This window comes from Colletotrichum gloeosporioides (assembly GCF_011800055.1).
Source record: "Colletotrichum gloeosporioides strain Lc1 chromosome Unknown consensus_1, whole genome shotgun sequence".
NCBI classification, from domain to species: Eukaryota; Fungi; Ascomycota; class Sordariomycetes; order Glomerellales; family Glomerellaceae; genus Colletotrichum; species Colletotrichum gloeosporioides.
The window spans coordinates 550,514-574,032 of record NW_025544646.1 but is presented as its reverse complement, the minus strand read 5'-3'; the positions used below and the strand labels follow the sequence as shown (position 1 = coordinate 574,032).

General features: G+C 54.5%; 6 protein-coding genes across 6 annotated transcripts; 3 read left to right on the top strand and 3 right to left on the bottom strand.

The window, feature by feature from the left end:
• Positions 1–3,999: 3,999 nt before the first annotated feature.
• GCG54_00009944 (Protein esc1) lies at positions 4,000–7,727 on the top strand (the record flags this gene model as incomplete). Its single annotated transcript, XM_045409881.1, has 5 exons — positions 4,000–4,114; positions 4,204–5,166; positions 5,221–5,587; positions 6,733–7,080; positions 7,139–7,727. The coding sequence occupies 5 exons, from the start codon at positions 4,000–4,002 to the stop codon at positions 7,725–7,727; spliced, it is 2,382 nt and encodes a 793-aa protein (XP_045271418.1).
• A 4,063-nt stretch (positions 7,728–11,790) lies between these two features.
• On the bottom strand, positions 11,791–12,966 carry GCG54_00009943 (putative inactive reductase easA; the record flags this gene model as incomplete). The annotated part of the gene is made up of 1 exon (XM_045409880.1): positions 11,791–12,966. The coding sequence occupies one exon, from the start codon at positions 12,964–12,966 to the stop codon at positions 11,791–11,793; it is 1,176 nt and encodes a 391-aa protein (XP_045271417.1).
• A 1,821-nt stretch (positions 12,967–14,787) lies between these two features.
• GCG54_00009942 (uncharacterized protein) lies at positions 14,788–16,023 on the top strand (the record flags this gene model as incomplete). The annotated part of the gene is made up of 2 exons (XM_045409879.1): positions 14,788–15,267; positions 15,322–16,023. The coding sequence occupies 2 exons, from the start codon at positions 14,788–14,790 to the stop codon at positions 16,021–16,023; spliced, it is 1,182 nt and encodes a 393-aa protein (XP_045271416.1).
• A 287-nt stretch (positions 16,024–16,310) lies between these two features.
• GCG54_00009941 (Peroxisomal membrane protein 4) lies at positions 16,311–17,188 on the bottom strand (the record flags this gene model as incomplete). The annotated part of the gene is made up of 4 exons (XM_045409878.1): positions 16,311–16,818; positions 16,881–16,907; positions 16,973–17,088; positions 17,159–17,188. The coding sequence occupies 4 exons, from the start codon at positions 17,186–17,188 to the stop codon at positions 16,311–16,313; spliced, it is 681 nt and encodes a 226-aa protein (XP_045271415.1).
• Positions 17,189–20,271: 3,083 nt separating this feature from the next.
• On the top strand, positions 20,272–21,685 carry GCG54_00009940 (Aspartate aminotransferase; the record flags this gene model as incomplete). The annotated part of the gene is made up of 4 exons (XM_045409877.1): positions 20,272–20,308; positions 20,376–20,389; positions 20,468–20,940; positions 21,001–21,685. The coding sequence occupies 4 exons, from the start codon at positions 20,272–20,274 to the stop codon at positions 21,683–21,685; spliced, it is 1,209 nt and encodes a 402-aa protein (XP_045271414.1).
• A 259-nt stretch (positions 21,686–21,944) lies between these two features.
• GCG54_00009939 (uncharacterized protein) lies at positions 21,945–23,313 on the bottom strand (the record flags this gene model as incomplete). The annotated part of the gene is made up of 4 exons (XM_045409876.1): positions 21,945–21,988; positions 22,038–22,509; positions 22,563–23,025; positions 23,057–23,313. The coding sequence occupies 4 exons, from the start codon at positions 23,311–23,313 to the stop codon at positions 21,945–21,947; spliced, it is 1,236 nt and encodes a 411-aa protein (XP_045271413.1).
• Positions 23,314–23,519: the final 206 nt, after the last annotated feature.

The window sequence follows — 23,519 nt, the reverse complement described above, 5'->3', positions numbered from 1 at the left end:
CGGAGCCCGTCCTTTGGCCTGACAGCCCTGTCCTTTCATCCCGATCCCTTCCTTCGGTGAGGAAAGGGGCTCGTCGATGAAGGGGTCCCTTGGCTTCAGAATTTTAATCACCCGGCGGCGTATCCCCCGGGGCCACCCTCCGCTTCTTTGCGCTTGGGTCAAGGTCCATGGGCGTTCGTTTTCTTTTTTGGATCTTGACTCCTCACTATCCACATTTACACGAGCATTTGGAGCTGCCCGTGCTATTCACATGGCCATTGCTGTGCGCCAGGCACGACCACACGCACACACAAGGTATATGCTGACTTGGTTCAACCAAGACGAGTTGATCAGCCCGCAAGTCCCTCTTTGTGAGCTGTCGGCGACTCCTATCAACTCACTTCTGCTGGGGTCATCACCTAATAAGTTTTTCAAAAGACCTGCCAATAATACCCAAGTACCAATCTATATGAGTGCACACATGCGGATAAGTCATCCTAGCATTGGCAATCCGTGAGCCGCGGTCGTTACTGACGCCGCTGGAATTCTCGGCCGGCCGCTAAAGCGCGGTGCCTTGCACCCCCATATGATTACCAGTCATGATTAGCGGCAACAACACGGCCTATCCGGACGTGCTTTCTTCCCGGAACGGACGCTGGCGATCATGTTCCGACTGCAAACAAATACACCACACTCTAGTCGCTAGATCAGGGACCGGACCAGACTCCGAGCCTGAATAACGAGAGTGACGCCCAGATGGCGTAGATGCAGGATTCAAGTGGCACACTCCAGACATGATCGGTCCGGCTTTCTTCTCCCTCTTCATCGGCCTGTCCTGTAGGGCCTGTCTCGCCATGATGGCCCGCCGGCTTCCTTCTGCCCCCGCCAGTTCGCAAGCCCCGACAGCGGGTGGCATATTTGGAGTCGATCAATTGTGAGACGAAACATGAAAACAGCGGGCCCGACGTCGGCTTCCTCCATCAATTCCCATTCCTTTTATCGCTGGGCGTCTCTTCCACGCTGCCCGAGACCCGGCTTTGGGACAGGTCTGGCCTGACCAACATGCCTGCCCGATCTGGGTCCGTTCTGGTCTGGCATCGACAATTTGATGAGGGCCAGTGTCTAGTATGGTGTCTGTATACCAACGGACAATGCCGGTTCATGTGCAACGGAACCGCCAGCCAATTACGCGATAAACAAGCCTACAGTTTAGGGCATAATTTGCGATCTGGAGCCCTGCTGCTGTGTCGCATGGGGTGTTCATCCTCCCACTGCAGAGTACATGCTTATGATGATGATTCAGGGTTTGTGCTTCCAAGTCTACACTATCCCACGGTCTTAAAGGTTAGTGCGGTTCTTGCGGTTCTTTCCATATAACGAAGCCCCGCAAGTACTACGCTAACCTTTAACACCGTGGGATAGGTGTACAAGGGCGCCAGGAACCGCGGGCGCGGATGGCGGATGCCAATTGCCAGACGCATGGGAAGAAACAACGAGAAGACCAGGACGCCGGGCAGGGCTCGTCGCGCACGGATAGAGAGATCGACAGGATCTCAGATATACTGCTTCATTTCATTGGATATTTTTATTTGTTCTTCGACGGCGCCAGAAGAAGAGGCCCACGATTTTTCTGTACAGTTCCGCAGTGGCTCTCATCCCCAAGGGCAAAGTCTAACAACAGAGGAAGCACGCACCACAGACGTACTGCGCACAATGTGTGCTGTGAAGTACGCGACGGATACACAGGCACATAAACGGCTACGACGAAAAAAAAAAACCTTGCCATGGATGCCACACGACAAGCAGATGGATGCTCGATGCATGTGAGGGCCGCGACCCCACTCACATCGGAGACGTCTCCTGTGCTTCCCAGCGTGGTTTGGCACATCCACGAGGGCGTGCGTATCGATACATGGGCAAGACCAGGCTGGACTGTCTGGCCGCCATGTACACTGCAAGGTAGTGATGGAGCTGTCCCTCTGGGGCGTGCGGGCAGGGATAATGGGCTTGGCGCGACAGCCATCTCAGGTATCCGTTACCACGCAGGCCGGGAAATAAGAAACGCGAACAGCGCCCATGCGTGGGCAAAACCACCCGAGCAAGGTTCGGTTGTGCTGCCATTTTGTGGCACGACGGCGCGGGCTCGCAGGGTATGACAAAGAGGTGGAACAGGACTTGGTGTGCAGGCACGCTGAGGTGAAGCCGGGTCTACAGTACCTACGGCCGAGGTACTTTTCTCGTCTGCGTCGACATGGACGCTAGACCCCCCATGCCTTGTCTCTGGAGGCGTGGCCTGGACGGAGCGGAGGGTGGGCTGGCAGCGGCACCCCAAAAGAGCACGGGTACATGCACTCGATCGGGCTACGCCTGTACTTTAATCAGGTTGCGAGGACAGGACAGGACAGGACAGGACACGGCACGGTAGTACCTAACCGCCCATGGTTGCGCAGCGCAATAGCACCTTAGCTAAGATACCTTATTTTCAGGTCGACGGCGCATCGCAAGGATGGGCGGGAGCTCTTCGGCAAGAGACGCAGGAAGAAGGTGGTTGTGTCGATGGATATAGGTACGGATACGGATACTGCATAGTGTATGTTCCATGGTGATGGTGACAGTGAAGGAGGAGAAGGTGAAGAACAAGACCAAGAACAAGAACAAGCACAAGAACCAGACGGAAAGGCCTGCCGTTGCTCAAGCCAGGACCAGACCCAGATCAAGAGGCACGCACCTAACCTAACATCACCTCACCTCACCACTTTCACACTTAGGCACCCTACCCTACCTGCCCACGCCTTACCTACGGATAGACGCCAGTGCCACTCCAGCGTCCATGTTCCGGCGCCTGTTCGCCCACCCAACCTTTTCCCCTCACTCTTCTCCAGATCACACAAACACCCAGTCAGTTGCGTTGCTGCTGTTGACAACTCGCTCGCCTGGACCTGGACCTGGACCTGCATCTCTGTGCCCCCTCTGAAATGCTGCAAAGTACACACGTTGCTTTTGTCCTCATCAGTCTTCTGTGCCCCTCTGGCAAAAAAAGGGAATGGGATGCGGGATAAGTAAGGTACACATCTGACCCAGGTATTCATACCATTCATTGACCAAGGCACAATCCAAATCAGCGCCAGGCCACATCCCCATCCGCTGCTGCCCCCATGTGAGGTAAGGCAAGGTACTTGTGCATGTATTCATACGGATACAGCAGAGATGGATAGTTTACCCTCACTCCCTCGTTCCCTCTACCCCCCTGTCCCCAGAAACCCTGTGTCTTGCCCTGTCCTTGGCTTGACCTGTGCAATCGTGGCCCCCCCTCACCCCCGGCTGAGGTACATTGCACGGTACGAAGACCGTCGCTCTCCCTGGTGCCGTCTCTTTCGCTCTTTTCTGTGGGTCTCGACTGGCTCCTGGCTGTGGCTCTTGCTCTCGCTCTGCGTCTGTGTCTGCGTCTACACGTCTGGCTGCTCTACTCAGGCCAAGTCATCCTAGCGCTGCCGCTTGTTCAATTCCATCTTATCCCCTCCACCCCCAGCTCTTCCCAGTCTTGAAACCGACTGCCTCCAGCCGTCTTTCTCCTCCACCCGCCCTCGCCTACGCCGACCCTCTAGTTTGCTAGACCTCTCCTCCTTGTTTCCTTGACTTCGTCCAACTTAACCTCGTCTCCGTCCTGCAACCTCGCCGTCGCTTTCGCCTTCCACCGTCTCCTCCTCACCACCGCCGTATCCAACACCACACGCTCTTTACCTTCAAATCTCAACCATCTGACCAGCCTGCGACTATCAGACGCCTTCTCAAAAGGCTGCCGTCATCGCATGATCTTCGTCGTCGGGCCACGGACAATTTCATTGTTCCCAACGGTGCTACTGCGCACATAGCCCCTCTACTTAATCTTCCTCGCCTCGCCCGAGAGTCATTCGCCCTAGACGTTTGAGCCGCCGACCCCAATCACCGTCTCGAACCGACTTGCGCTCGATATAGGCCTCAGCACTCGTTCTTCCCAGTAGCTTACGGCAATCATACAACATGGACGCGCAGCGACCAATCTCTCAGAAATTGCCCGCGGGGTTGGCAGGGGTCTTGAATCCAGATGAGAACCGCGACTCGGCCTACTTCTCTAGCACAGATGCATCCAGCAAGCGTACGTCGACGGTGGAGTCATTACGAATGATGCAACGACGATCTAGCTAACACGCACCCTGACAGACAACTCTGCTGCCTCCTGTGTAGGCAACGTCCTCAGTCCCACCGGCTCAGGCTACCAGTCATCGTTGGCCGACAAGACGCCCTCTCCCGTCACCGCGAACCTAGTACCCCAATCACTTGTGTCGCCCGCGAGTAACATGAGCGTCGCCTCCATGGTCTCGCCGACGACACCCGGGAGTGCCGATCCGCGTAGATTCGAACGACCGACATCCTTGAACTCGGATCCGCAACTGCTTGCTCAAGACTTCGGCACCGCTTCACGCAGAGAAAGTGTCGACAGCAGGATAAACCAGGGTTTTCACGAGATGAGGCTGGGCGGAAATTCCCCCTACGCAAGTCACAACCAGTCGACAACGTCGATTCAAAATACTCTTAACCAGCAAAGGAACCCGCGTCAGGGTCTGGACAATCTCTCGGTACACCGCATCTCCAACGGCTACCAGCCAAGTAATGACAGAAATCCTGACCCTAATCCAAAGATCATCCGAACCGCACCCGCCATCACCGGACCCGCTACCAGCAACATCGCGAGGGCTGCCGAGCCGACTAAGGGCCAAGCTTGGGCCTTCCCGGAGGAGGAGATTCAGCGAATCGGGCCTCACGACGCCTACCTTGACTCCAGACGCAGTAGTGTTGCCGAATCCATCGCCAGCAGTCAGTTTACCACCGAATCGAGATTGCCCCCGGGCCAAAGACGCTTGGACGAGCCTACCGACTTCAACAATCGCCTCTCGAGCACGTCATCCGATTTCCCTCCAGTACACCACCATTCACTGCAACATAAGCAGATCGGAGATCTTCGCGATGACGACGCCGCCTCCAGAACAGGAGCTCAGCCCTACAGCCGTACCCCAGAGCTGCGCAAGAGCCATAAATTGGCAGAGCGAAAGAGGAGAACGGAAATGAAGGAATTGTTCGACCAGTTGCGAGACTTGATGCCCCAAGAGCGGGGTTCCAAAGCTTCCAAGTGGGAAATTCTCACAAAGGGTAAGTAACTAACGGAACCTCGGCCGTGGTGGGAGATATCTGACCTAGTTGCAGCAATTTCTGAGCACCAGCGTATGGCGGATGTCATTCGAATTGTCCAGGGACAAAATAATACCGTGATGCAGGAGAACGACGCCATGCGACAGGACAATCATAACCTCCGAGTTGACATTCAGCGGCTCCAGGGTGAACTGCACAATCTCCGAATGCAACAAGCGCCAACAGGCCAGGCTCCCCCACAAGCCCAAGTACCACCGCCACCTCCGCAAGCACCTTATCAGACAGATCCCTACGCAAGTCGCCGCGAGCTCCCGCCTATTAGAGGGCTGAACGGCGCGATTCCCAATGGGCCTGACTCTATGACCGGCGTACAGTACGAAGCACCTAGAGTCAACGGCGGGTACCGTCCTGCAGAGGCGAGGTATTGAGCAACTAAGAACCTTACCCAAGCCCTAGCAGCATACACTCCATCATCTCTTAAAACCCATCACGCCGAGTTGAATCATCCAGAGCGGCAAATTGCAAACGCGGCATGATGGGTTGGTGGACCCAGTCAAAACAACATTTTACCGTCCGTGACCTTCACGAGAGGTTCGCGTGTTTTATTACAGTTCTGTACCCTGAGATTATGCTCTTCTCTTTTTTTTGTCAGGAGAATCGTATCTCCTATCTTTTGTGTCGAATGTGCCGATACGCTGCTCTACGCCAGCAGGTCACATTCAGTCAGTCCGAGCCCAGTGGATTGCTGGCGGCGAGGGACGCCCTGATACCCTCGTGTTTTGTCGGTTGATAAAAAGTCAGACGGCGCCCTTTTTTTTCTTGCGTTTTGGAAAGCAAAATCGATACGGGGTATCGGTATGGCGAGGACAGGAAGGGGTCGGTGTGTTCAGGTGTATATACCCACGCGTTGGTCCATGGTAAAGCAATGTCGGCTGGGATCGTGATCAGATCCCAAGCCTTGCGTCGGGAAGAAAAAATCAAAAGTTCTGGGGAAACCGTGGGGCAGGTTCGATGATTGAAGCTATTCATGGATTCTGACAATCTCGACTGACCGGGGCGGAGCTATGTGAGATCTAGTCCGTCTCCCAGCGACGAGCTTGGTTCTCGTTGGACAATCGAGTAGCCAGTGAGCTACAAGTTTTAATCGTCTATATGAATCCAAGACCCTTGAGTAGAAATACAGTGTTTTTCGTGAACTTGATCCCTAGGTAACAAAGAAGTACGTGAAATACGCTCATGGATACGTAGCATCTGCGAAAATCGAATGGTAATGTTAGTATCGTGCGGACTAAAGTTTTGAGTGGGTCACGGCCGGGCGCTAGAGCCTAATGTGGGTTAGCGCGTTCCCAATCGAGACCACTTTACACGGCAAACCAAAAATTTCCATTTCGCTCGTCAGTCGATTGCCTCCGTCTGCTCACATCGCCATCGTCGTCTACCATATCCCACCCACTCCCCAGGACCATTATCCTTCACAATGTGAGTTTTACACAATTTCTATCGTCGAGACTTTCATACCAGAATTCTGCGCACGAACTGGAGCTAATTGGTCACCCCGACATACAGGCAGTCCATTCGTCGCGCAGCCACCCGCGCCAGCTTGACCAGCGCCATCTCGGCCGCTGCGTCCGCCGCGCCCAAGACGCAGTCCATCGCCTTTGCCCTGCGCTCCGCCAACGCTGTGAGATGCTTCTCCGTTGCCGCCCCGAGGGCCTTTTCCCGCTCCATCGCCTTGTGCGAGGAGCAGCAGCAGCAGTCGCAGCAGTATGCGTCCGAGGGCGCGAACCGTCCTCCCCCGAGTGAACACTGCATCTTCATCCAGAACTACCCCTTCAAGGTCTCCAAAGACGAGATCGCTGAGGCGTTTGCCAAGTTTGGAGAGGTCGTTGGCGTTTCGCAGCCTCCCAGGAAGACGTACGTTGTTGATCTTTGCCCCGCTCCCTCTCCCTCGCGATAGCTTCTACGCAAGCAGGAAGAGGAGAACGACGAAGAATGGTTTGCTGACATGGCTCGAATGCAGTTTCTGCTTCGTCTACTACAAGGAGGCGGCCTCCGTTCAGGAGGCTGTTCGGGAGGTGGATGGCACCTTCTGGCATGGCCGTCGCATCGCCGTTAAGGAGACCGAGGCCAGGGCTCCGAACGCTGAGAGACGCTCAAGGCCCGAACGTCGGCCCGTAGACAACAACGCCCCGACGGACACGCTCTACGTCGGAAACTTGTCCTTCGAAGCCACCGACGCAGAGCTGAACGAGCTTTTTGGCGTCTTCCAGAACGTCAAGGACGTGCGTGTGGCGGTCGACAAGATGACGGGCTGGCCTCGCGGGTTCGCCCACGCGCAGTTCCACTCTGTTGAGGCTGCGCAGGAGGCCAGAGCCGCGATTGAGGGCAAGGTTCTCCGCGGGCGTGAGGTCAGGGTCAACTTTGCGGTCAGCAAGCAAGAAGAAGACCCCAGAGCCAACAACAACCGCAGGGCTCGCAACGCGCGGGCCAGGGAGGCCGAAGGCGATGCTGCTCAGGCCGAGGAGCAGAAGAAGCACCAGACGAACGACTGGGACGCCTAAGCGACTCTTTCCTTTCTGATGAAGGCGGACAGACACGTGTATACCCTGTGTTCAGGGAAGGGGAACGATTCACGGTTCTGATGTGTAGGATTATTTTTCTCCATCGCATGAAAAGAAAAGGGCGGTGGCGGGCGTCTGGCTTTTTCTCGCATTCGGGGGACTTAGGGGCAAAGGCAGGGGAAAGTATGGTTCTATGACCTGTTCTATGACCTATGACCTATTTGCCATTTTTGGTCACGGATTCGAGAGAGAGAAAATGGGGCAGATGCCATCTGACGGAAGAGAGATGGTCTCCGTCGCATAACGACTCAACCCGATGGCGTGTATCATAATCATGTAGAAAAGCCACGGTTCGCATATGAAGAGAAGAAGCAGAGCAAAAAAAGTAATAATCTCCTTTCTAACGTTCGCGCCGGGAGGTCAGAGTACCCCGCCCAGTCTTGTTCTTCCTTTGGGGGTTTCTTTCCAAATCCGTCATGAAGTCTATCGACGCCCGTTGAGTCTTGGTTCTGCGTTACACTACGGATACACAGTGTACAGAACGATGCGCGATAATATCTTGATGGTTCCCCGTAGTCATGGCATCCTGGAGCAACACACATGAGCACTTAATAGAAAAAAATGGCCGATCTTTCTTTGCCTTTCTCGGGTTGCGACGCTGTGAGGGCGGCCTTGCCGGCCTTGACTGACAAGCATCACGGGATTAAGAGAGAAGGGGGGAGAAAAGACATCTCATGGGCCGTTGAACGAACACCCCCCTCCCCCCGGGCACCCGGGATCCCGTGCCTCTTTCATGACTGCTGTCTTGTTCTCTCGGCATAATCCACACACGGGCCAGGTCAAGCCCCCGCCGCCGCCGCCAACCAAACCAACCCCCCCCCTCGAGGCTCGGGAGTCTATCGAGATGGCCAAAGCTTCGCCCAAGGCCCAAGGCCATACCGGTCTTTTATGAAAGTTGGGCAGCCGGGGGACCGGGGTGAGGTTTTTGGCGAGAGGGAAGGGGGGGATGGAGGACCGGGGGGGCGGCGCCGAGTCAGGCCTGATAAACTGTGTCTCCGCCTTACCAGGCACACAGCCGCAATCCGGGTCCCGGTGCGCGCTCTGTTCACCTTGTGTGGAGAAGGGGGCAGGCGAGGCGACATGTGAGGTCCACGCCTTTTCTTCGCTCGCTCCACCTGCATAGTAGGGGGTGTGTGTGGTGGTCAATGTTTCTTGTTTATGAGGTTCCTCGATGAACCATGTGGTTTATGTTGCGCGCCCACGTTGCGTTTTGGCGGCGCGGGAAAGAGGGGGATCGACATCGAACACACGCTTTGCCGGCCGGCGACGCCGCGAGCCTTGACGTTGCGACCTGTTTGTCACCGAGTTTGGGAAACCAACCCCCCTGCGTTGGTTGCATGTTGTTGCTACTCTCTCTTTCTTTCAGGAGTTGCAGGGGTATGTACAGAGTACCTATGCGGCTTTTCTCTCTATTCGGACTTCTGCCAAGTCCCACCGAAGAATACAACGAAGGATTCTCGAACGATTCCTTTGCATCCGTTCATCTAAGTAACTTTCTGGAAATTCCCCTTTTCTCCTCGTGTAACTATGCAACTATGGCCATGGTTCATGAGTTGTCGACAGAACCGGGGTCAGTCAAGCTTGGTTACTTGGTTAGGTGTGGTGGGCCTTTAGAGCGGGTTTCCCACGTTGGCGCGCTGGCGCTGGCGCATGGCAGGAAATAAAAATAAAAATTCTTCGCGATATCCACCACGTGGACGACTTACACCAACCCCGCGACATTAATTTCCAAGCCTTTGAGCGGCATTTTCTGCCAAAAAGTTTGACCAGCCTGGGGGTCGAACCCAGAATCTCCTGATTGCACGATTTTTTAGTTATGGTTCGTAGTCAGACGCCTTGCCATTGGGCCAACCGGCCGGTTATCCTGAGGACTCGAGCTTGTTTGGTTGAGGGTCGGGGCTGGGAGGAGGCATTATGAAAGTGGGCTTGGGTTCTTGGGGCGGGTTTCGATGGGTTTGGTGGGCTGCCAAGTATTGACGGCTCTCGTTTGAGATGTGATGAGTAGCGCGTAGGAGAAATTTTAGTTAGTTGCTTGATGGTGTTGGCCGATTTCCTGTTGATGCGTATGGAAGCATCACGACATTCCTAATGGAGTTTCGGCATACACACCTATACTAGAGTCATTCATCTTACTTGTGATTTGCGCTCATTGTTCATTGACCGACACACAGTCTAGTATGTGAAATGAAGCAAGCTAGACATCTTTCTCGCCTGCTTAGACATTTTCACCGTTGCGAAGAAACTTACATTGGTATTCAGCGTGGAAACAGATGTCATGTAGCGAAAATATCGAAGCAGCAACGACAGCCTAAGACAAAGAGAAAGTCCAGCTTTGAACCAGAGGCTAAATTTCTTTGCAGCACAAATTGACCTCTGAAAATGGGGTTGAAGGATATTTCCCGTTTCGTCCGATGCTCGATTTTTGCCTTAGTATTTGCCATAATTTTTGTCACACAGTTTATAGAAGATGCAGGGACTTTGAATAGGTCTCTGCCTCTAGCTCTCGGACGTAATCTCAGAGTGCATTCAGTCTTTGTTCTCTTGCTAAATGAGTCTTGACCGGTTTAGAAGTACAGGCTGGTTCGTCATCGATGACATTGCATGGCCAGAAAAGAACTAAATCGGCAACCGGGAAGGTTGTCTGACCAATGCAGCATACTCATTCGAAATGCAATCGTTTTAGAAAACGCCGCAGGCGGTCTTGGGTATCGTAATTCCCATATGAACCTCGGCTGCTGCCGAGAGCCTCTTTCTCAGCCTGCAGATGACAATCACGCGTGGCAAGTCTTCGACGACGAAATCAGCAGTGACACGCCGGGTACACTTGACTGTGTAACTTCAATGCTAGCATAAATGAAGTGCTACGGTGTCTGTTAGACCGAACTTTAGCTTCGTGACTTCTTTCTGCCTCGAACGATGGAGCTGATCCAGTCTGAAATCTTGATATGCCGACTAGAATGCAGTCTACTAAGCTCGCATTTAGAACTCGCGAAACCGAAGTTACGAGGCGCGTAACACCGCAACTTTGGAAGACAACACAAACCCAGAACCCATCCTGCGAAGCCTGGGCGCTGTGAGTCGCTTGATAGAGCGTACACAGGTCGATGCTAACGGACTTCTTGTAGTGAGGGGGTGTGTTGATCGCATTGGTGTTATTGTTCTCAACTTGATGGGATACATTATTCACAGCAAACCTGTGGCCTTGAGTTTCCCCTGAACATGGATTAGCTCACCCCTTGCGTCATCGAAGCCCTCCAGAGTGAAAGCCCAGTGGCCTGACGCTCTCCTCGTTCTGCATAGTGATCGGATATCAGTTTGTGTACGTACGTGTGAAGGTTTTTGTAGGACGCGCTTATGAACTGATAAGGGACGCGGAAAACCGCAAAAGCCGGATCTGAGATGCCTCAGTACATAAATCTCTTTCATCAGAATAGTGATCACTTCACTGAGTTTGGAATGAAGAAACCTCCTAATTTTCCTGTGTCTTTATTGCTATATTTTCTCTGTACTTGACGACGAGAACGAGGACGACAATAAAGCATAATGAGGTGTCCAGCCAGAGGAAAAGTAGGTCGTCTCGGACGAGTCCAGTAACAAAGTGAACGGTCTCCGCAAGAGGATCGATTGCTCATAATGGTAGTGAGTTTAGTTCCAGTAATTTGTGCGCATCTGCCACTGATGTTGCTGGGATGCTTGGTATCCGACGATCGATTCACCGGGCGGCTTATGTCCTTGATGTATGAACAGCACCAAGTCTCGCAAACTAATACCACATCCTGGATAAGCTAATCACGATAGCAACTTAAAATGTCCACGATATGTCTGAAACATGTGCAGGTATTGCCCACTTTCATATTAGCCTCACAGGCACAAAAGATCTGTTCAAGAGAAAAGAAAAGTGTATTCGTCTCTATACGGTATATGTGTATCTAAAAATCAAACCCAAACTCCAGTGCTATGCCTTGATGCCCATATATCTGATCATATTATCATATGTATCCCTTTAGGCGGTTCCGTTGGCCTTGACGTACTCCTCGGAGAACTCCCAAGTGTTGTAGCCCTCGTTGCTCTTCTTGAGGTAGAAGGTGGAGCGGTCGTAGGGGGTGAAGGGGATGTTGTTCTTGACGCGGAAGACGAGGTCGGGGTTGGAGATGAAGTAGCGGCCAAAGGCGACGGCGACGTCCCACTTCTTGTAGCGCTCGTCGACGGCCCAGCGGGCGCTGTCTCCGAGGTAGCCGCCGGCGACGACGACGGGGGAGATGTTGTCCCACTCCTCGAGGATGAAGTCGAGGGTCTGGGGGCGGTCCTCGGCGAAGGGCTGGACGTCGTCGGTGGGCTGGCGGGGCACGATGCCGAGGTTGACGGGGTTGCCGACGGCCTCGACGAGTGAGATGTAGGCGAGCTTGTAGCCGGCCTTCTTGAGCTCGCGGACGACGTAGAGGGTCTGCTCCCAGGTGTCCGGGTCGGTGCTGTAGGACTCCTGGAAGGTGGCGAAGGGGCTCAGGCGGAGGGCGACGCGCTCGGCGCCGATCTCCTCGACGCAGGCCTTGACGATCTCGAGGAGGAAGCGGGCGCGGTTCTCGACGGAGCCGCCCCACTTGTCGGTGCGCTTGTTGGCCGAGTCACGGGTGAACTGGTCGACGAGGTAGCCGTGGGCGCCGTGGATCTCGACGCCGTCGCCGCCAGCGGCGACAACCTTCTTGGCGGCGTCGCGCCAGGCGTTGATCTTGACCCAGATCTCGTCCTCGGTGAGGGGCTCGGGGGGCACGGGGCGGCCGGTCATCTGGACGTCGGAGGAGGAGCAGTACTTGTAGCCGCGGCCCTTGACGAAGTCCGGGTCGGCGGCGCGGCCGAGGGACCAGAGCTGCTGGAAGATGTAGCTGCCCTTGGCGTGGACGGCGTCAAAGACCTGCTTCCAGGCGGCGCACTCGGCCTCGGTGGAGAAGCCGGGGAGGTTGAGGTCGCCAATGTCGGCGGGGGAGACGGCGGTGGCCTCGCTAATGAGGAGGGTGCCCGGGGTGGAGGCGCGGTCGGCGTAGTACTTTGCGACCATGGGGAGGATCGGGGCGCCGTCGTCGTCGGCGCGGTAGCGGGTGAGGGGGGCCATGACGACGCGGTGGGCGAGGTCCATCTTGCCCATCTTGAGGGGCTGGAAGAGCTTGGTGTTCTCGGCGGCCATTGTAGCGGTGTTGTTGGTGGACGAACTGGAAGTGAGGAAACAGAAGGGGTATCAAGAGAAGAGTGTCAAGTAGTTGAGCTTGTGGGAAGTATAGTATAGGAGACTGTGTTGAAGTTGTGCCTGTCTTTCTAAACTCTCTCTTCACTCGAAGCGGGAGGGTTGAGGGTATTTATGCGACTGAACAACATCGTGTAAGTCAACAAACAGCCCAGCCAAGGAGTGTCGCCGTAGAAGCATCTGGAGAGTCCCACCATCGTCAAGAGATCCTCGGCAACAGGCCCCCACCATAGATCTGCCCGCATGAGTTTGTTAATCCATTGGGCGAAGAAGTTTTCTCTTGCCCCTCCAGGGCAGCTTAGAAATTGACAAGTTTTGGGGCCCGTGATGGAACACCGCACGGCGACAACTCGGGAAGCGGGTCCGGCCAGACTTTCTCTGAACTTCTCGGGGGAAGAGGTCCCATTCTTTTTTCTCCCCCCTTCCGCCCCTCCATCCTCCGAGCGGTGAAACCGAAAGAAGGGTTGTGGTCCGCGACGCCCAGCTCAGTGAGGCCGTCCGTATGAGCGGTTCGGTCCTATCATGAGGCGCAAACCGCGGGTTCCTGGCAAAAGGCAACGTTCTCGAACGAACCCAAGTCACTCGACTACTCAACAGATTGCGGTCCCCGCAAAGGGGGACACGTTCTTGGCGACATGCTGGAGAAGACTGAGGAACAACATCTCGAAGCAGCGAATCATCGAGGCGGACGGGGACCTCGAGCCACGTTGGCAGCAGCTTGCTTAGAAATCCGATAGTACGATGTCAAAGAGACTGGAAGGCAACGGGACGGGGCCGAGGTGGAGAACTGGTGTTCTGGAGGGACGGGAATGACGTCTCCAGTATCAAGGGACCAGGGTCTTGTTGCTGGAAACCGAGCGACAGATGAGCCGTATTCTGTGACGCCCTACATGCTCCTAGAGGCTGAAAGCGCGATAACAACTTTAAACTCGGGGAAAAGTTCTGACGTGCTGAGAAATGCCACGAGGGGAGCATGCAACGGCCCGGTCGAGTGTCTCCACTTTCACAGGAAGAAACACGCAGGTTGCATGCCGACTTCGGGATTTGGCCGGGAACAAGCCCAACCCTTTGAAACTCGTCGAGGCTAGAGCTGGAAACGTGAGGCTTGTCGTGGGCTTTCTGCCATCTGGTTCGTTGTCAAGCGTCCTGGTGGAGACGATTCAGGGTTCTGCCACCGATCAGAGATTTATGCCAACTCTGCTCAAGTAATCAGACGGCGCCGTTGCCGGGGCCGCGAGCTTGGTTCCTGTACGTAAAAATTGCAAGTTGGAATGGGCAGACAAAAAGTGTTGGTTGATTCGTAAGAAGATCCAAGGCCAGGTCGGGTCTGTAGACTAATCGAAATCTTCACCGCCGCACCCTGATTCTCGGCATTCAGATACCGATGTGGCGTCGGCAACCTCCTGGACTTGGTGCGTCAGCCACGTGCGCCACGATGCACGTACCTCATCAATATGACCCGCTTCCCTGCAGACGCGGAAATGCACTCCGCACTTGGCCAGGGGTACATTCCGCTGCGGGTAGGAAATGAGCTTGGCATATCTCGCTGTGACTTGCATCTTAGGCTCGTGATAGCTTCATAGTCTGTCAAGTGTATCGACCCCTCGCATCCTCCTAGAGTTTTGGCACCCAGTATTCGATTTGAGGCTCTCGGTTGGCCAGGCAATGCTATTTGCCTTGGATCAAACCAAACAGATGACTATTCTCAATGTGCACTAATTCGCCTTCCTCTGAATCCCATCAAAACATCTTGCACCAGATGTCATGCTTCTGCCCATGCGCCGCCTGAAGCGGACCTCCCTCCTCCACATATGTCTGCTCTTCTTCACCCTAGACGCCTATCTCATCATCCGCAACCGCCCCGTCACCGACTACCCAGCCAGTATCCCCTCCCGGCACCCCGGCAACGAAACTTTCTTCATCGCCAGCATCCACCGAAACAACGGGGCCCTTCTAGCCTATCCCGTATCCTCTAACATACTCAAGCTCGTCGACTACCTCGGCCCCGACCGCGTGCACTTCTCCGCCGTCGAGTCCGGCTCCAAAGATGACACCAAAGCCAGGCTCTCCTCCCTCCAGGACCAGCTCAACGCCAAGGGCGTCTCAAACACCATCATCCTCGGCAAGACAGCCCCGGAACAGCTCGCCGAGATCCATGACCGGCCTCCGCCGTCCTCCGGCTTCGGCCCGCTGCCGCCCGGGTGGATATGGAACCCCCACGAGAGCCAGTTCGACATGCGCCGCGTCACATAGCGCAACCGCGCCATGGCGCCCCTAATCGATCTCCTCGCCTCGCAGGGCAGGAGGTTCGACAAGGTCATCTGGCTCAACGACGTCGTCTTCGAGACGCGCGAGGTGCACACGCTGCTGGGCACCCGCGGGGGCGCCTGCGCCGCCGCGTGCGCCATGGACTTCATCCTCTGGCCGTACTACTACGACACCTTTGCGCTGCGCGACGACGCGGGTCTGAAGACGGCGTCGTGGTACTGGCCGTGGTTCCATAGCCCGCGCGCGCGAGCGTCTGCGGAGGCGATGGAGCCCGTGAAGGTGAAGTCGTGCTGGAACGGCATGGTCGTGTTTGACGCGGCGCCGTTTTATGACGATGGACTGCGGTTCCGCGGTGCCGATGACAGTCTTGCGGCGAAGCATCTGGAGGGGTCGGAGTGTTGCCTGATTCATGCGGATAACCCTCTCAGTCGTGAGAAAGGGGTGTGGTTGAACCCCAATGTACGCGTGGGGTACAATGAGAGGGTGTTTGAGCAGACGAAGATGGATCGGTTCCCGACACCGTGGGCTGCGGTGGTTGGGTTCTGGGCGAACAGGTATCTGAGGGTGCGGAACAGTATCCAGCTTACGTTGGAGCGGTGGGCGGTTGAGAAGAAGTTGCGGCAGTGGGTTGACGAGACGCCGCCGAGTGAGTTGCCGCGAAGTGAGCCGGGGGAGATGTGCCTCATCAACGAGATGCAGATCATGTGGGAGAACGGGTGGAAGCATATATAGATAGACCGGGGCGTCTGGCGCAAGCCGATTCAAGTCAAATTCGTTATTGTGTATGATAGGTAGACTGGTCTATAACGCCACGTCATGAAGTTGTAGAAATAGAACAACATTGCCTCCAATATGCGGGCAGGGACATCCGTTCCCCCAAATGACTGTAGCAAGCCAACCGTCCAAAAGACACCTCCTCCAAACGCCAACCTTTGCCTTCATAATACAGAACAGCGCCAAAGATGATCGCAGGCATCCAAATCTCATAGTGGTGGTATATCTCACACGCCCCTGTCCGTCTATTTGTTATGCCAAATGAAGTTCCGGAGCGAGTCCCACTCGCTGCTCTGTACATAAATGTAGTTCATACTGCTCCGCAGACTGGGCTGCAGGTCGGCAGGGTGATGGCGGAAGAGGTACATAACCATGGCCCAACTGGTGCTCGCGAAGACAGGCCAGGCGTAGTAGCTGATCTTGGCGGAGAGGTCCTCGCGGCTGACGACGGGGAGACCCTTGCCGGGGGCGACGGCAAGGCGGGCGAGGCCGAGAACGACGCGGGCGAAGACATAAATGACGATCTGCTGGTTGACGCTCGAGATCTTGCCGGTGCGCGGGGAGCGGCCGCCGAAGACGAGGTAGCCGCCCAGCAGGCCTGCGAAGAAGGAGTCGTAGGGACCCTCCTTGCCCGGGGTCGGGCCGTAGTGCTTAAGCAGGTACATTGTGCCCTTGTAGATTGTCGCGAACTTTGCGAGGTTGCGAGCGTGGGTTCGGGTTGCTTTGAATACAAGGCTTGCTTTTTGTTGGAAGCTGTGAGAGGGAGGTGTTAACGATGGGTTCGGGGGGAGAGACATGCGGGGAGGTAGACGTACGTTCCGGAGCGGAAGAGGAAGATCATTCTGTCAAAGGAAAATGTTAGCTATGCTCTCAATGCTGCTGGTCTGGAACGAGGACTGCGACGTACACAAGGGCGTGGGGAAAGCGGACTTTGGTGCCGTAGACAGCGCCATTGCGGGCGCCTTTGACGACGGCGAGGATGTCATGATACTTGGGGTCGAGGATGATGCGCTCGATCGCGGCCTGAGTTGCGCGTTAGCATTTGGGACCGAAAGAAGGCAGAATTGATGCGACGATGCATTCGCAATCGCACCTTGAGGCCATCGAGGGCGGCGAGCGACATGTTGGCAACAAGAACGGGGGTGGCCTGGCTAGCCTCGGCAAATCGCAGCTCGCTGTAAGGAGACGATGGTGTTTGCGACGACGAACGGCCGCTGTTGAGTTGGCACTCTTCCGCTCAGCGCATGGGTCGTCAGTGAGAAAAAATGCTGCAGTTACAGAAAAGAATGAAAATAACAATCGGTTAGATTTCGCATGCGAAGGAAAGGTGCGGGTGTGTGAGGTTGTCGGGGAGAGAGAAAGGCGACGGCGGACGTGGTCGATTACGGCAGACGGACGGGATGGAGTGACGGACTTTTGGGACCTTGGGACACCCCAGGTGCGGCAGGTGTACCTCGGATGTCCATGGCTTCGGCTCTGGGCGAGTCACGCTGCCGCTGCGCTGCGGCACGACACGCTGTGGATTTGCGCTGGAGCTCTCGCTTCAGGAGAACCAGCCCCCCCCCCCCCCCCCCCCCCCCCCCCCCCCCCCCCCCCNACGCACGGTTGAGATGGCGCTAATCCGTCCCCAGGGATGCCCGTCCGGGGAAGGTCTTGGATTGCTGCGGGCTCTTTTTTTTTTGGCATGTGATGCAACAGTTGTGACAGGACGACAACTCAGATGCTGTGTCACTTATTAGGGGTGTTGCTACCCGGGAAGACTGAGGGGACATGGGACGGTATTGCGAATGATTCTTCGCCCATGTTCAGCTTCTGGAACGACAATTGCTTCTTTTACACACAGGTCGAATTTCCATCTTGCAGACAGTAAGATGGAGCACTGCAGATACAAGAGTCAGTTGTCTCGGTCACTGTCTCCCACGTGGTGTCGAATTCCATGTGAATTTGACTCTGCGACTTGGCGCTGCTGACTACGTGGCTGGCACTCTGAAAACGGGGCCACCTCCGACTGCCACATGCTTCAAGTTGCATCATTTCCGCTTCTGTAATCAGCCGGTCAATCCGTTTTGTTGAGCTTTGGGTTTGGCATACCGGTCGTACTTCTATTATTTCTCAATCGCCGGATGGTAAATGGCTGCAGCAATAGGGCGAGGTCCAGTCATGCAGCTGCAGGGCTAGCACACCAAGACACCAGCCTCTCAAGAAACGTGGACTCCAAGATCAGGTTACGAACTAGTGATGCACATACATATATCTCTAGGCCAATCATCGCCTCAGGCAGGACGTCCTGTGTGACCAGTCACCAGCCTGGCAAGCTGTTCTATGAGAGCTTCAACGATGTCTCTTAATTGGAGTCGCGCAAGTAAGAGACTTGAGGCGCGTGAATATCCCATGGGCAAAGCGTCCAAAAGCAAGGCTTCAGGTCTTAGAGGGGTTTCATTCTCTTGTGCTACATTGATAAGCAACTTCTACAAGGACTCCTTCTCGAAGGAAATCCGCATATGGATCAAATTCAAGTGTTTGAGAGTCGCAAATGGCATTACGAGGAGTTCTGATGAGTGAGTGCATGGTTGAGTCTTGACTGACCGAAGGCGCCAATAGGACTGGAGACAAAACGCCAACACAAACCCGGACGAGTTTGAAGACGTTCCAGAGACTGGATTTGCAGAGTCTGCAATACGATGGCTGTCGAAGATAACTCGGTTCATTTGCTCAAAGCTGTCCATATCAGTTGTTCAGGTTTACAGGCTCATCAGTAAATCGACATGACTGTACTGATACTGTTCTTCTAACTGTGGAGCAGTGGATAGACTGCATAGGTGAGGGACTTCATTCTTCCGGCTGTGCCATACCCCCCCAATTACTTTCCACAACCCCTGCTGTGCTGCAACCAGGTGGTGGTTCAGATGGCGATACTCTAGGCCATCAAAGTGTTCAACTCGTTGCTCAGTAATTAATGCAATCAGTCATAGGGTGGCCGGCACATGGATATGGGCAAGGTGCCTAGCGGTGGTGTCTCGGCAGAACAAGTGGAAAGGCAACAACGTCAGAGCTTTTATGGTTCCCGATTCCTTCCTAACTACTCTATATCATCTATATGCAGTGTACGCATTCACCTCTGTATCAGAGCAAACTCAAGAGAGGCGTAAGAGCGAGGTTCTCGAGTCGGCAGACAATCCTTCCAGGAGGGCGCAAGACGGACGTGTCCGCGGCGGAGCAGCCAGGGTCGACACCGGACTACTCCTTTCTCACTATAATCGCCTTCGTGGAGCGGCTACAGCCGAGTAGAGTTGTGGGAAGTCTCCGCTGAAAGTTGTGACGCAAGGCGTATAGGGCGCGTTGTAGGGCGCGTTGTAGGGACCCTAGGGAGTATTTGACATGCGGTGTATGTTTGCGAACACTGAGCGTTCAACGAAATGGAACTCCCTTTAGCTTCGTAACGCGTTTCGATCATCGGCTCCGTTCTCTTGCTCTGTCGGTCACTTCAGCCGTCTTCTCATGGGCTGATTGTTCTCTAGAGTTATTATCATTGTCCCGCCATGTACACATCGCATCTGAAAGGTTAGCGAAGCGTTTGCGGGAGGTTCTGATAAGTGCACGACTTTTGTCTTGGCTCGAATGTAGCAGGATTAGTGTCTCCATGCGGACGGGGCTTTGACCTTGAGAATTCCACTTCTTGCTAGAGCTCCGAGATCGGGGCAATCTTGGGGGAGCTAAAATACACATCTGGTTGTCAGAGGGATAGAGAATGCTCATTGACTTCAAGAGGCGCCAAGCACACATTCGCAGACACCGTATTGCAGAACCGCTACAGCGGCGGAATGTCTGAGAGTGTCTGGCAAGTTAGGTGTAAGTCTACTACAGCAAAGACTCTCAACGTATTTATTAATTGATCCGTGTCGCTTGCATATCTTGTGTAAAGCCTTGACTCCAATTTGTTGTATAATGTTGTCTCAGATCAGGTCCCAAAAGGACCCATTGTCCTTACTTTGGATGGATCCTCCCACATGATATACGCAGGGTGGGTTGTTGATACAACCCTTTTCTAGGTATCATATTGCGGTTAGTCTCGGCTTACGTCCTTCGGCATTTAGACCGCATGCCCTCGATAGGCTCCGAGATCGTGACTTCAAATCTAGTATAAGACTGCCTCGTCGTCGACATCAATACCAACTTGGCCAGCACAACCAGCTCACAAACATCAACATGAAGAACGTACGGGACTTTAAGATTGATGAATGGAGTAAGTTGTCTCTCGTCTTTCTCTCAGCGAGACTCGATTGTTTTCGATGACTGATTATTTTCAACAGTGCGCCTCTACGGTGTGAGTTTAGTCCATATGCCCCTTCATGACCAACCAAAGCTAAGAAATTGCACAAGGTTGGCAACCGATATGCTTTAGAAGGCGAGATACCAACCTGGAGGTCACGGTCCTGCAATTCATTGGCTTACAGCTTTCCCAGGCTCTTATGCGCAAGCACTCTCTATCAACCATCTCAAGTCACTTTCGACAGACCTTGCACTAGAAGTCTTCGACCAGAATCTGGAGCTCAGCTATGGCCCTTTTGAGGGATCTCGCAGGCTCCGGGAGCGAATTGCGGCACTGCATTCCACGAACGAAGATAAGGTTGATCCGAGCAACGTTATCATTACTCCTGGGTCCGTTATGGCCAATTATCTGATATTGGATACCATATGTGGCCCCGGAGACCATGTGATCTGTCAGTACCCAGCATATGGGCAGCTTTATCTGGTACCAGAGTTCGGCGGCGTCGATGTCAGTCTTTGGAAAATGGACGAGTCCAACAACTGGCTACCAAACACTAAAGAGCTCGCCGCGTTGATCCGACCCAACACGAAGGCAATTATTCTCAAGTAAGAAATCCACGATCGGGGTTGGACGACCCTCAAATCAAGCTAATGTCCAATCTGTAGTAGTCCCAACAACCCCACAGGAATCGTTCTTGAAGAGAGCTTTCTACGGGAGGTAGTAAGAATTGCTTCTGAAAATTCCATCGTCGTCTTCAGCGACGAGGTGTTCAACCCGCTGGTTTTCACTTCGCCCAAGGCTCCTTCAATTGTCAATCTAGGCTATACGAACACCATTGCCAGCGGTTCCCTATCAAAAGCCTTCTCTATTCCCGGCATACGACTTGGCTGGATTGTGACGAGAAGTCCAGAGTTGACGAAGGAAATCACTACGAAACGCGATTTCACTACCATCACTGTGTCTCGGCTTGACGACAGTGTCGCCTCGTTTGCATTGGATCCAGCGGTCATGCCGAACATGATGAAGCGCAACATCTCTCTGTGGCAAGAGAGCGTTGGTTTACTTGATAAATTTATTGCGGAGAGCGGTGGACGGGTTCGCTGGGTGAAGCCACAAGGCTCAGGTATGGCGTTCATTCAGATCCTGGATCAAGCGAAAGTACCTGTCGATGATGGGGACTTTTGCAAGAGGCTGCAAGTGGAAGAGAGCATCTGCTTGGTTCCGGGCGGCGTGTGCTTCAGCGAAGGCAATGACGAAGATTTCAAGGGATATTTCAGGGTTGGATTGGGGAATCCTGATGTGCTTCGGCAAGCTTTGCCCTTACTTCACGCGTTCATCCAGAAATGGTAGAAGATTTTCGATGATTATAAGACATACGGCCACGGCCTAAAGACATACCTATAGTGCGATCGTGAGCCTTCTGCCCGCGACATGTGTACATCCTGCACTTTTGCCCAGCGTGCCTCTGCACGTAGCCACTATCCTTTCTTAGCAGAAAGGCATATAGTACTTCTGGAACAGGAGTATTGTATTCAGTTATTTTACTCTAATAAAGGGATGTGAGAAGAGTTAGACCAATGTAATATAGACATGAACCTCTACCAACACCTCAAGGCTTCGGCTCACACACAGCAATAAATGGCGAAGTCACACCTGAGATAGTTAGCCTTAGTTCACAGTAGGAAAAGTCGTGTCCACTTACTGCCAAAGAACAGCCTCCCGGTCTTCGCATCGTGCACCACCGTCGTGGACCCAGGAAGCAGCTCTCCCGTGCCGTCCTCAATCACCTTCTCCCACACGTACTCGCCATCGGCCTCCTTGCGGATCCGTACCGCCGCGCTCTTCGGCCTGGCGTTCAGCGGGTCCTCAGAGGCCTGCAGGATCTCGATCCCGCGCGGGAACACCGCAGCGTAGATGTCACCCTTGCCGTCCACGGACAGGTTGTCAATGGCGTAGGGCACGGGGATGTCAGCGACCTTGACGAGCCCGTCCGTCTCTGAGTTGATTCGGTACACCTGAACGCCGCCGGCCATGGCGCTGGGCACGTAGATGAGCCCGTCGTGGCCGCGGACCAGGCCGTTGGGCATTCTGTGGTGCGTGGATATGCGCTTGCAGCCTTCGGTAGAGCAGTAGGACACATCACCGTGGCCCAGGAAACCGCTCAGGAAAAATCCCTGTGATGAGAATATTAGTAGGGCAGCAGTTGACGACCAATCCGCTATCTCACCAATCCCCTCTTCTTATCGCCACAGTCGTTTGTGAAGTAGAACGAAGTGCTAGAGAGGGCGGCAATGTTGTTTGGCGTGGAGATGTTAGCATTAGCAAACGTGCGGATGTGCTTCATCTCCGTCACAGCGGGAGCGATCTCAAACACCTCAATTGTAGCATTGGCGCCTTCATTGGCTTCCTTGAGCAGCTCGCCTGTGACAGGGTCAACCGGAGGGCGGTTGTTGACCAAGAGAAGCTCAACTTTGCCGTCCTCCTGTGCATCAATGCCCGTCAAACCCACGAGTTGAAGCAGGCCATCGCCGGCGGTACCAGAGAAGCCAGGCGTCGAGAGAGCGCGGTACTCAAACCCCTCATCCTTGGGCTTGTCGATATCCAAAGCGACGACGGCATCCCGTGTGGAGCGGCCCGAGATGTTGAAGTGATGACCGCTGGGGACGGGCGTCAGCCTCCGGCAGCGCGGGCTGCTTGTCTCGGGGGGTGGGGACGGCTTACTTGGGCATCCACTGCTGACGGGCCAGGGAGTCGGAGCAGGCCAGGAACAGCGTGCGTGTTGCCTCCGACAGCCACATGTCCTCGCATGCTTGCAGCCTGGTGTCCTCGATGCGACGGCAGGAGTATGGAAAGTCAGAGAGAGGCTGGAACGTCTTTCCCAGACCAAGACCCAGCTTGATAGGGTCTTTCAACACGAGCTGCAGGCCCACGGCGAGGATGACGGCGAACAAGACGCCGGTCTGAAGGATGAAACCCATTTTCACTAAAGAAAGTCTATTGAGGGTGTTCTGGACGGTGAAGGTTTGAGAGGATGTGAATGAAGACACTTATAAATAAGGAGGGCTCCGTTCGATGAGATTGCCCAGGGATGTGATCCTTCGGGTACAACCGCGACCCTTCTGAGCGGCCCACTGGAAGCTTCTCTGAGTTTGCTATAGCAGTCGTATGAAGTTGAACTCAACTA